We start from the raw sequence: 13,389 nt of genomic DNA, 5'->3' as shown, positions 1-13,389 counted from the left end.
TATCATCTAGAGCCAAGGTTTACACTGTACAGTGGCTAGCCCTGCTGCTGTAGTTCTTCTGCACCACATACTCGCACGCACACTCACAACTGTGGCCATGTTAGAGTACCCACCTCCTGCATGTCTTTGGAATGTGGGAGGAACTGGATCACCCTGAGGCAACTCATGCAAGCACAGGGAGGACATGCAGTCTCCACACAGAAGGTAACCCAGCCAAGCATCAAGCCATGGAACCACTCACTGTGAGGCGACACGCCATTTAATATATATATATATATATATATATATATATATATATATATATATACACGCACAAAGAACACACACACACACACTAGCCAGATGGTTACTTTTAAAATATATTTATCCTTCCATAAATATGGATGTCTTCACAACTCAGTGGGTAGTAAGCATTCAACTACACCAACACAAACCGGTTTCGCCTCTTGGCGTCTTCAGTGTAGTACAGTCACAAAACAAACTTCCCCATATTTGTATACATTGTGCAGCAGTTAGAGTTGTCATCTCACAGCAAGAGGCTCTCCAGTTTGAATCTCGGCTAGAGCACCATCTGTGTGGAGTCTGCATGTCTTCCCTGTGGTCGAATGACATTTAAGGACATGCAGGTAGGTGTGTGTGTGAATGGATGTGCCTTCCTTGAATGTTGGGCATCAGGCTGGCACCTCGGCACCATAAAAATCAAGTGCCAATCATTAGTGGACCGGAATTCTGCTGTGGCGACCCCTAACCGGGAAAAGCCAAAAGTCAATACATCTTAAAGCTTGTACATTCTGGAGGCTCAGCCTCCTCACTCCATTAGGCATTCAAATGCACTTCAATTTGCTTTCATCACATCACATCACTGAGGATGCCAGCTGATGATAATAGTTCAGAAACATGGTGGCCTGGATGTGAAGGGCCGGTGATGATTTTCCCTGCCCTTTTCACAACTCTGGAATAGTACAGTTCCTGTAAGGAGGGCAAGCTAGCACCAATGATATTTTAGTCAGACCTGACTATTCAATGTAACCTATTTTTGTCCTGATTAGACAGAGATCCAAACCACAATGTTATGGATGAGCTGAGAATACACTCGATGACTGCTGTATAGTTCTGAATCAACAGTTCCTGTAGGAGGTTGAGCTTCCTCAGCTGTCAAAGAAAGTACATTCGCTGTTGTCTTTTTTATGATGGACCTTACATTGTTCGCCCACTTTAAGTCTCTGGAGATTGTAGGTCCCAAAAACTTGAAGGATTCCACAACTGACACAGCAGTATTAAATATGAAGAGGGGGAATAATATTGTAGTACTACTCCTGAAGTCCACTGTCATCTCCACAGTTTTAAGAGTGTTCAGTTCCAGATTATTCTGACTACACTAAAGGGCCAGCTGCTCAACCTCCCGTCTGTATGCAGGCTCATCACTGATGAGCCCAATGATAGTTGTGTCATCTGCTTGTTGTAGTGCATTTTGTAGGCACTGGAATGATTGTCGCTTGTTCTGAAACATAAGGGAGCTTCACACAGCTCTAATGATTTATTAAAAATCAGAGTAAAAACAATAGCCAGTGGATCAGGACCAGCTGTTTTCTTAACTTGCTGATTCACATCTTCCTCAGAGATAATTAATGCAGGCCGAATGTGAGAATGTGTGAAGAGAGGGTCATATAAGTCTGAACACTGACAGAGCTGGTAACAGTGTCATTTGTAGCCTCAGGCTTTTCAAACCTGGAGTAAAAAGCAAACAAGTCATCAGTCAGCTGGTAATTAGCTGCAGCATAGTGGGATGGTTTCCTGTAGTTTATAATGTTTTGCAGACGTTTCCACACTGATCTAAGATCATTGGCTAAAAACTGTTTTTTCAGCTTTTCAGAATAGTCCTTTTTAGCCACTTTGATTTCTTTTGTCAGTGTGTTCACTGCCTGTCTAAAAAGTGTTCTAACTCCACTTCTGTTGGCATCTTCCTTGCCTTGACAAAGCTGCTTAAACTCAGCAGTAAACCAGGGTTTGCTGTTAAATTTTAACCAGGTCTTAGGGGAGACACACATATCTTCACAGAAGTTGACAGAAGATGCTACTGTATCTTCCAGTTCATGCAATTTACCAGCATATTCCTCAGAGACACTCCACTCTGTACAATCAAAGCAGGCTTGTAGCTTCAGCATTGCCTCAACAGTCCACCTTCTCACTGTACGATCACAGGTTTAACAGATTTTAACTTGCTCTTATAGATAGCAGCATATTTTACTTAACACTGTGACATCATTACACCAACCTTCATTGATAGAAAAAGCAGATTCCACCTCCTGTACTCTTCCCTGATGTCTGCAATACATCGAGCTGAAAGCTAGGCAAAGTCCAGAATGGAACGTATGTATGTATGTGTATATATACATATATATATATATATATATATATATATATATATATATATATATATATATATATACATACACACACACACACACACACACACACACACACACACACACACACACACACACACACACACACACACATATATATCTATATGTCTATAGATATATATATATATATATATATATATATACACACACACACACACACATATATATAACAATATATCTATCTATATATGCATATATATATATATATATATATATATATATATATATATATATATATATATATATATATATATATATATATATATACACACACATATATATGCATATAAACACAAACACACACACACACACATATATATATATATATATATATATATATATACATATACACACACACACATGCACACACATATATATATGCATATAAACACAAACACACACACACACACACATATATATATATATATATATATATATATATATACATATACACACACACACATGCACACACATATATATATGCATATAAACACAAACACACGCATATATATATATATATATATATATATATATACACACACACACACACACACACACACACACACACACACACACACACACATATATATATATATATATATATATATATATACACACACAATATGCATGTGCATTTATGTGTGATACAAATAGTGCAGTACAATCAAGTCAGTTTGTAAATACACATAGAATGTGAAGTTGCAAAATCTAAGTTTTGTTATTTTCCTTAAGCTGCCTTTCTCTGAATGTGAGAATGTGTGAAGAGAGGGTCATATAAGTCTGAACACTGACAGAGCTGATAACAGTGTCAGTTGTAGCCTCAAGCTTTTCAATCCTGGAGTAAAAAGCAAACCAGTCATCAGCTCCCCAAGCAACCTTGAAAATATCTCTTTTATGTAATTATACATGGTGATATCAGATTTACAGGAAAGGGTAAGTGCTGTTGTTGAAAATTCAGCCATTTGCTGTACATAACCATATCAGGACTGCAGTTGTCCCAGCACTGTTCTACTTTTTATTTAAAGGAATAGTAGCTGTCTTGTACAGCATAGAGCTCAAAAGCAGTCTGCTCTCCTCCGCCATGCTGCATTGCATAACAAAGTTAATTCTGTTACATGCCTTCATGCCCTATGCATATGACTTTTTTTTTTAATAAAATGTTTATTCTCATTCCAGTGACTACAGCATAATCCAATACGGTGTAAGAGATATCTTACTGTATCTTACTGTACCGTAACATGTTAGTTTACTTCTTATCTACAACGGGGATATCGCTTTAATTTCACTACATGACAGTTTACATAAAGTCATATTTGCAGCATTAAGAAAGAGCAATGTACATGTATTAATGGTATGCAGAATAGCTCAAGAGTAAAGCATCATTTTTCCTGGTCTACTGTGCATTTAGGTGCAGGGTAATTATGTACGTTTATCGTTTATGTTCACCAGGATCATTACCTCTCAGGGTAACAACAACAATAATAGTAGTTCTTGGCAGCAATAAGTGACAAAAATGAGTAGATTAACAGGCTAACAGTTTCTTACCAACTAAGTCTGCTAAGTAAGGGAGCAAAGGAGGCACTGCATGGATTAGGAGGGAGGAACGGCACTACAGTTAGATGTTTAGAAATTCAAAAGATGATCAGCCAAACTGGTGAGACATTTTGTAACTATTGCTTAGTTAAGCAGGACAAAGAGGTGATAGCTATATATATACACACACACACACACACACACACACACACACACACACACACACACACACACACACACACACACATATATATATGCATATAAACACAAACACACAGGCAGTGTAGGTTCTGTCTCTGTATGGTGCACCAGTTATGCACTATTACTAAATATGAATGAAATGTGTACAGCGCTGCTCATGCACCTCTAGAAAACCTGCTATTAACTGCACAACAGGGCAGGAAGTGGGTTTCTCTACTGTGCTTTGAGTGCTAACTGGATGTGCTTCTATCTGGTCAAGGTCATCTCAGTGTAGTTCAACTCCCTTGATCTGCATTCGCACAGTAAACCCACTGCTGGTGTAGTTTCATAGTATGCTTCAGCACTGATCCCTTTCTTTTTGCACATTTTCCCTCTTTCAAGTTTGCACATCCATGTATATTTTATATATATATATATATATATATATATATATATATATATATATATATATATATATATATATATGGGGTTACTTTGATAGAAAACACATTTCACTGAAACTCATTTCATCGAAGCCTCATTTCAATGAAAATGAATTGCCTGAGCACAATTCACTGAAAGCTCACATCACTGAAAACTCATTTGCCTGAAACTCAGTTTGTCTAAACATGTATATGCCCTGTTCCCCACTGTAGTGTGATCCTGGAGTTAGTGTATATATAGTTAGGGGGGTGTAAGGGGCACAGCCCCCCAAATTGGGGTGTGTGTGGGGTGTAGCCCCCCACATAATTTGGGTATATATTATCTTTTGGAAAGAGTTATTCACTCAACCTTTTAAGTATCCATGTCTATGGTTTACAACATTTAAAATAGATAGGGGGGCTATGCCCCCCACTCCCCATTACTATATTTACTAACTCCAGGATCGCACTACAGTGGGGAACAGGGCATATACCTGTTTAGACAGAATGAGTTTCAGTCAAATGAGTTTTCAGTGAAGTGAGCTTTCAATGTATTGTGTTCAGACAATTAATTTTCAGTGAAATGAGTCTTCGACATGAGTTTCCGTGAAATGTGTTTTCTATCAAACAAAGTAGACCCATATATATATATATATATATATATATATATATATATATATATATATATATATATATATATATAGTAGGCAACTTGCTCCCCTTGCAAAAAATACTTCTGTTTCCCCTCGTGCTCAGCAGGTTTGTTCTTTGTCAAGTTGTGACTCGGTGAGTCATGGTTGAAGCAGGAGGAGGATGAATTCTGCCACTTTTGTTACTTTTTAACAGTTCTGCAAATGCTGCAAGGAAACAGCATCACTAATGAAAAGTCACTGATGTTTCTTGAATGCTGATGCCCTAATAACTGTAAATTCCTTGGTATGGAGGCCATACTAAACTGAGATAGGCAGTGCCTAGTGCCTTACAAGGACTAAAACAGGCAAAATTCACAGGGAACTAGAGTGATATAAATAATTTTTTGTGTCGGACTAAATAACATGTAACACTCAACCCTGTTTCAAATGAAGAAGATAAGTATATTATCATATGTCACTGCTGAGACTATCGTTATATACAGTTTCATCAAAATACTTCTTTCACATAGTTTGGTTTTGAAATAATGGAAAATACTTATTTTAAAAATTGTCATAGAGTTTTTAATCTTAATCAGGTGATTTAGTGTACTTTTTTCTGACAGAGTATGGGTTACATGCACATTTTTCTGCATAAACTGTCTTAACCCATCTGCTAGGGGTATGCACTTTCTGAATAAAAACAATGTGACCTTTTTCATTCTGTGAACCGTATTACAAAATTAGCAGTATACAAAACTAGGCCCATGATGTCAGATAGTATGATTAATCAATGACTTTGAATAATAAAATATCTAGCTAAGATGCAATAATATTTTTAGTGGACAGTATAGTATGCAGTCTCCCCAATATTTATTTGAAAATATTATTGGTCTAACTCGTATATAAATGGTCATACTATTAAGCATTATTGTAGGCACTATGGAAGAGGTGAAGGACTTTAAAGTTTTATTAAAGAACAGCTATAGTCATATTCTAGGCCTGAGGCACAAACTTCAGGAATACAGTGTATAATATTTTCTCATTAATACCTTATTTATGGTGCCATAATCAGTCAACTTGTCTTATTTGTCTCAGAACAGGAGGAATTTCTGATAGATATGAGTAATCTAAATATAGAGGAATTATACCCGTTTATACACTGGAAAACATACATAAACATCCCTATATCTCATTAATGGTAATACAGTAGAGCAGTAATTAAAGCCCCTACATTTAATTCATGGGGGGATTCAGAGGTGCTTTTTAGCTATGACCCAGGTACTGAGGCAAAACAAGTAATTTATAAAAAACAAATTACAACTCAATATACTGCAGCAGGAAAAACAATACAGCTGAATAGAAAAAAATGCATTTTTGTGACATGAGCCAAATTGACTTGTGAATGTAAAATACATTATATATGAAGAGAAAGCTCACACTGTATTCAAACATCATCCTTCTCAGTTTCTGAAGGCTAATACATCAAGATGGAAAACACACGATTAGGAGTATGCAGGCTAAATTCCACACACAATTAGGAGTATGCAGGCTAAATTCCACACACAATTAGGAGTATGCAGGTTAAATTCCACACACGATTAGGAGTATGCAGGTTAAATTCCACACACAATTAGGAGTATGCAGGTTAAATTCCACACACGATTAGGAGTATGCAGGTTAAATTCCACACACGATTAGGAGTATGCAGGCTAAATTCCTCATTCAGTCAACAAACAGTAATGGCAGTGTCAAAATTTGAGTACACTGCAGGTGTGGCCTTAATCAAAATATAGAATCATCTTAGTAGGAAGCTGTTTATTTTTTGGAAATGTATAAGTGATAACTAAGCAATAACGCCCAACAAGGTGTGTTAATGTGTAATTAATGCCTGTCCAGGGCTGTTTTGAGTCTCAAAGCCACAGGGAGCGATGCTGAAGAGAAGGTACAACCACTGGGACAACTTCAGGAATTAGTGTTAGAATTGACAGTGAATATAGACTGTACATTTCCAAGAATTGTTGTGAATTATTGTAATGACTTCAAATTCTGATAAAAACCTTTGTCATCCACACAAATACTCTGGCAAAGGGTCTGACTTCATTCCAGCTAGAAGAAGTAATATTGCCAAGGCTTTAATTGATCTCAAATTATTTACTCGTAAGTTAAATTTAGCCTTGTGGTTTCCTAATTCAAATAATACAAATATGTCTGGGTTAAGGATACCTGGCTGTTTCACTTCTCCTTTTAAACACTAATATTTTACTGTACGAAAAGATGTGTGAAATGCAAATTAGAAACACTATCAACCAACCTTGTATTAATGCCTTTTATAATTTAACTGACGTTGAAATGTTGACATTAAAAGACATTTGTAATGGTGGTAGCATCAGGGTCATGATGCCAGATAAAGGGGGGAGGCTTAGCATGTCTATGTTACTATCAGGAGAGAGATTTAATGAGCTATCTTGTAACAAAATAAATATGGCATATGCAAGAATTGATCATACCCTCTCTGATGTCCTTTATCAACATCAGATTAATAAGGATGTATTTGATTTTATGAACAATATAAAGCCAGCTATAGCTGGAATTTTTGTTATTCCCAAATTACATAAATCTTTGGAACCCCCTTCCCTTGAGGACAATAGTTGAAGCTACACATTTGAAAACACTTTATAGCTAAATATATTGATTATATGTTGAAGGGAAGATTAAACAAATTAAGTTATATATGTAAGGATTCATGGCATTTCTTAAAAAGAATTAATAAATGTGAATTTGTTTTGGATAGTATATTTGTTACTATTGATATAACCAACTTATGAACAACACTATGAAACAGGTGACCATGGTAAAATACAAAGTATCATTACATTAATGGAATTGGTGCTTGATAGTTTCATTTATTTTAATCAGAAATTTATAAGCAAGTAAACAGGTGTAGCAATGGGGGCAGCGTGCACCCCCACTTTCACTAACCTGGTCATAGCCCAATGGGAGAAGACCTTTATTTTCAATAGACAATACCAGAATTCATGAGCATTTTATGCACACTTTTTGGATGACGTTTTTATATTATGAATAGATTCAGTAGATAAACTTCAGGAATTTTTGACTTATATTAATCAAACTACTGATTTTCTTAATTTCACATACCAATATAATTTTGACAAGATTGCTTATTTGGATGTTGAACTTATCAAAGATACAGTTGGTATGTGTTATGTTTCCAATATTCACCATAAAGCAAAATGTTCTAACACGTATCTACACTATAAAAGCTGGCATCCATTTAAACAAAAGAAAGCAGTAGTCAAGAGCCAGCTAGTATGTCTAGCCCATATGATTTCAGACACAACTACATTTATGACAGAATATGAGGCAATAATGGATATGTTTTCCACTAGAGGTTATCTTATGGAACTTTTAATGGAAATTAATGAAGAGGTCATAAAAAAGCAGAACACAGAGGTTTATGTACCTATTTTAAATTCCACTCCTGGCGTTTCCAATAGTCAAGTTATGGTTATTAATAATAAGAAAGAAACATTTGCTAATAGGAAACTTTTCATTGATAAATTTATGTTAGATAGTAAGTCTATCGAGGATTGTTTGAGCAGGAATTGGAACATTTTTATGACTGATAATGACATTTTAAGTAAGCTGGGAAAACAACCAATCATTGCTTACAAGAAAGACAAATTGCTGAAGGATTGGTTGGAAACAGCAAACTCACTTTCTGTTTGGTTGATATTGAAGAAAAGGGGCATGTTCAAATTTGGAAACTGTTCACAGTGTCTGTACTTTAAGAAAACAGGTAACTTTACATTAAATGGTAAAAAATGTCTTATTAATGGGCACTTTGATTGTAATAGTAAATGAATCATGTGTTTAGCCTGCTGTTGTGTGCCCTATATTTTATGTAGGGAAGACCAGCAGGAAACTAAAGAATAGATTGTATGAACATATTTAAGGCATAAAAAATAAAAATACTATGAATGCCCTTTATAAACATATTTAAGTACCTCATAATCATAGGTTTGAATTTTTAGTATTAGAACAAGTCTTAAATGACCCTAGGAGATTATATACTGAAGGACATCTTAACAAAATTGAACTTAGATGGCAGTTAAGGTTTAATGCTACATCTTTTCTGGGGTTTAATGACTCTGTGTCTATTAACCCGATGTTAAAGTTCAAGCATCTTGAAGTGTAAATTGGTTAATTACACATATGCAACTATTGGCTTTTTATAAGCATGTGATATTTTAATGTGTTTTTTAAAGCATTTACGTATTTGGAGTTTTTTAGTTTTGATGAAGTTGCTATTGACAGGAACAAAAGAAGTTAACTCTCTTTTTTATAGGTTCATAGGTTCATACTAGGCTATCTGCCCTAGGGCATTTATAAGCCTAGCCAGAGTGTGTTTGGCTTTCGCCACCCATTTTAAACTAATTTTGCTATGCCCTTTTTCGAGGTTAATATACTGTGTCTCTGTCTAACAGTGACACAGAAGTGATACCCAGGGTAAACCTACGATCTCCCATCCACTCATCAAGATTCCTCTTGAAGAGAGTCAATGAGGGACTCTGCCTACCCTGGACTGGGATTTTATTCCAGAGTGATTTGTATGAGTTGTTAGCATTAAACGTGTTTTGCTTCACGGTACATCATTGGTTCCTTCGAATTGGGTACTTTTCAATGTTTTTTTTTGTATCCATGTGAGATTACCAGTTTATTATACTAGATTATGTAATTTATCTTTCACAGCCCTCCTTTCGGATTGCTGCTGAAGCTAGCCAATCAACCAAGCTCTACAGTTTAATAGTGCCTGTATTGTCTCCATCTCGTGTGATTTAGGAAGTCATTTATATTCAGCAACAAGCTCACATAGTGTGTGTATGTCTTACCTCACAATGAGGATTTAAAGATTCAATCTGTAGTCATTTCTGGTTGCATACCACTGTTACAGGAAGTCCCTATCATTTAGATTATCACACAACTTGTTTCACTTAAATATTCTGAATGTTCCTCCATCACCATGGCAGAATGCACATTATGTGATATGCTTTTAGTGGTCAGCTTCGAGGAACTAGACAGTTGCAATTCTGCCTTGTTTAAGCTACTCCTAAAGAGGAGCGCACCGTGTTCCTGCTAGGACTGCTGCTGGGAGGTAAGAGAATTGATTCTGACTCATTACTGTACAGACTACCTATAGCTTGTCGTACTGCAACAAATATAATCAATGACTGATATGTACAGTATACGACACAGGCTAGCTGGGACTCCATACACAGATCATTTATTGATCCAGTATTGAACATTGTAAAAGCACATGACTGAGATGTAATATTTTAAAATGTTAAAAATCAAGAAAATAAAAATGTTAACACGAGAAATGTCTTGGGGAATTTATAGCAATTTTAACTAACTATTACCTCTGAGAATTGTAAGCGGAAATAAGGAAGGTGTCAGATGTATATAGGTAGCTGATCATGATATGTAAACAATGAAAGACAAACTTACAGTATTTGGTCTGCTAACACTGAACAGGTTTTTAAATAAATATCTAATTTTACTTTCAGCTGACAGAAGTTGCTCAGGTCTCATTGAATGGGAATCCATCAGTAATGCAATGGAAGCTATTGTTCTTCTCAACCATTACTCACTTAAACTGCAAGGTATGTGCTACAGTGTACATTGAATACTCGAAATGTTACGTCCCTGTCATTTTAATAAGCATTACAGGAATGATAGAGAACTAGTCACTACACAATGCTTCTGAGACTAAACACAGAAACTATTGTGTTTAAGTTCCTTTATTGCTGATGTTAACTTGTTACGTATCCAACTTTTGAATATATCATACTATTGGTAGAGTAGAATAAAACATGTAGCTGTACTAACATAATTGTCAGTGGTAGCATTACTTAATCACTGAGTATTGCTTGAGATGGGATACACCGAAATTGTGAAATGCAAATGTAGTTTTCTCCTTCTGGAAGAGGCTCACTGCTCATATTCTAAGAGTTGTTGGGACAGATGTAGACCAAAACGTACACAATATTCAATTTATAGTTTTCTCCAGATGAAAGATACTTACTAAATCAGGTTTTCCTAAAAACTGAAAGGAGAAGAAAATGCAATGCGGAACTGAAACATGCCAGTATATAATAAATTATTTCTATCTATTCCACTAGCATAGCGTCAAGGTGTCCATTTGTGCCACTGCTGAGTTGAGATCTTGGGATCAGCAGGGGGGCTCAGTGAGAGGCTCACCTTAATCAGGACAAGGTTTTCAGAGAAAAAAATAACATTTTGGGATTGACAGTGAGACACCTAAGAGTGGCTGTAAGTTAGCTCCAGAGGTGCAGGCTTCTGTGTCAGTGATGGGTAGGAAGCCTACCAAGGTGTATGGGAGGGAATATACATACCTCCACCGTATGTGGCTCAATTGTATGTTATGTGTTCAACTCTGAATGAAAGTAGAGGTAAGGAAAAATAAATAGGTGAATAATAATAATGCATTACTCTTGTAATAGGAATCAAACTGCTGCTCATACACAGATTAATTTGTTTACTAACCTTTAAGTAAATTCCAGTACTGACATTTTGTTACAGGATGACAGCTACTAAGCCAGATGCAGGAAGACTGTTTGGTTACCCAATTCATTTAAATGTGCTTGGTCGCCCACAGCCTGTGAGTGTGTGTGTGTGTGTGTGTGTGTGTGTGTGTGTGTGTGTGTGTGTGTGTGTGTGTGTGTGTTTGTTCTTTCACTGATCAAATGTTGTTTTAGACTTTTTTCCATTCAAAATATTTTCACCTTTGTTTTCAGTTAAGTGACCTACATCCTTGAATGAACTGGAATTACTTTCAATAAAAATGTGTCAGCTACTCAGTGGTTAGCAGAGCTGCATCGAGTAGCTCCTTCCTGAGTCCAACTAGGCTGCCTTCTGTAGGTGTCTGCGTGTCCTGCCTCTCTCCATTAGTCTATTCACTTTCTGCTTCTGTTCATTTTCATATATCCATAGATAAATACTAGGCAACCAGTTTTTAAACCATTATGAGTCTGTCTCCCAACCCACCCCTCCTCCCAAAGAAAAGAAATAAAATGTGTTTCTTCCATGACAGGCCCAAAGAAATTCTTTAAGTGCTTATTCAAAAACCAAGATTAATCTTGGATATGATGAGGGTACTACTGCGTTTGGCATGCAGTGGTGCTTTATTTCATAGGTAGATAATTCTATAGGGTATGACTACATCACATCAACAGTTCCTCTTAGGCTGTTGATAAACATTTTAATCCTTCATGCAGGTGTTTGAAAAAAACATTATTTCTGCAAATGCACAGGGAATCAAAGTCTTTAATGTCATGAAAGATTAAAGACAACACAGATATAGGGTTGCTATCTGATAATTCTCTAAGGGATTTAAGGACTTTTTTTATTAGAAATTTCAAAGGTCTCTCTCTCATGTTGAGCAATATGTTTAATAGCTGCATGTCAAACAGGTGTTACATTCAATACTGGACCAATATAAAAGAGGCATAAAGGAGGAATAAAATGTCTTTACATTTATTGAAGATACCCTTGGTTATTAACTGGGCAAGATAAAAAAAGACTTCCTGATTACAATGTATTCAGAATTGCCTAGGGACAAGGATCTTTCAATAAAGGCCCTAGATCTCCAGTAAATACATCCGTTTGTAGGCGTCGCCATCTGGTGGTAGGATGTGGAATTATTTTGTTTAACAAGGTGAACTACACTGTATTAGTTGCATTTAGATTGTGATCACTATTCCTGCACTAACTCTTGGCATAGTCTGTCCCTTGCTCGAGCATTTTCATGTCAGTGAATGAATGAAGAACAGTTTCAATAATAAGCCATCTGCAGACTTAGTTAACCAGAGTTCACGGGTACTGAATTGCAGCCCTGAGAAGTAAAGGTTGAATACAAGAGGAATCACTACCAAGACATAAACAACATCGCTTGAAATTTTTCCTTATAGAGGTTTGCCTGAAATTCCCACTACATGAATTGTATTAACCAACAGTTAGCTATTGAACACACAAATTTACAAGTTTGTCAGTAATTCCGGGGAGGGCTATCAGATGCTTCACTGTCTATCTACTGCTTCAGTGACCTTTTCAATGACCCTGATGAGGATAAGGAAGTAAGGCTTGCTTTGACCAAGA

General features: G+C 36.2%; 1 protein-coding gene across 2 annotated transcripts in view; it reads left to right on the top strand.

Moving 5' to 3' along the window:
• Positions 1–13,389, top strand: part of LOC122805640 (heterogeneous nuclear ribonucleoprotein L-like) — a 427,980-nt gene that overhangs the window by 408,462 nt on the left and 6,129 nt on the right. For both annotated transcript variants that reach the window (XM_044075926.1, XM_044075927.1), the window contains exon 13: positions 10,779–10,874. In XM_044075926.1, the coding sequence (XP_043931861.1) occupies positions 10,779–10,874 (96 nt within the window). The remainder of the gene's footprint in view (positions 1–10,778; positions 10,875–13,389) is intronic.

This window comes from Protopterus annectens, chromosome 6.part1 (assembly GCF_019279795.1).
Source record: "Protopterus annectens isolate FY-2018-M chromosome 6.part1, PAN1.0, whole genome shotgun sequence".
Classification (NCBI taxonomy): Eukaryota; Metazoa; Chordata; order Ceratodontiformes; family Protopteridae; genus Protopterus; species Protopterus annectens.
Note: the sequence above shows the minus strand (reverse complement) of the source record. Positions and strands in the feature narration are given on the sequence as shown.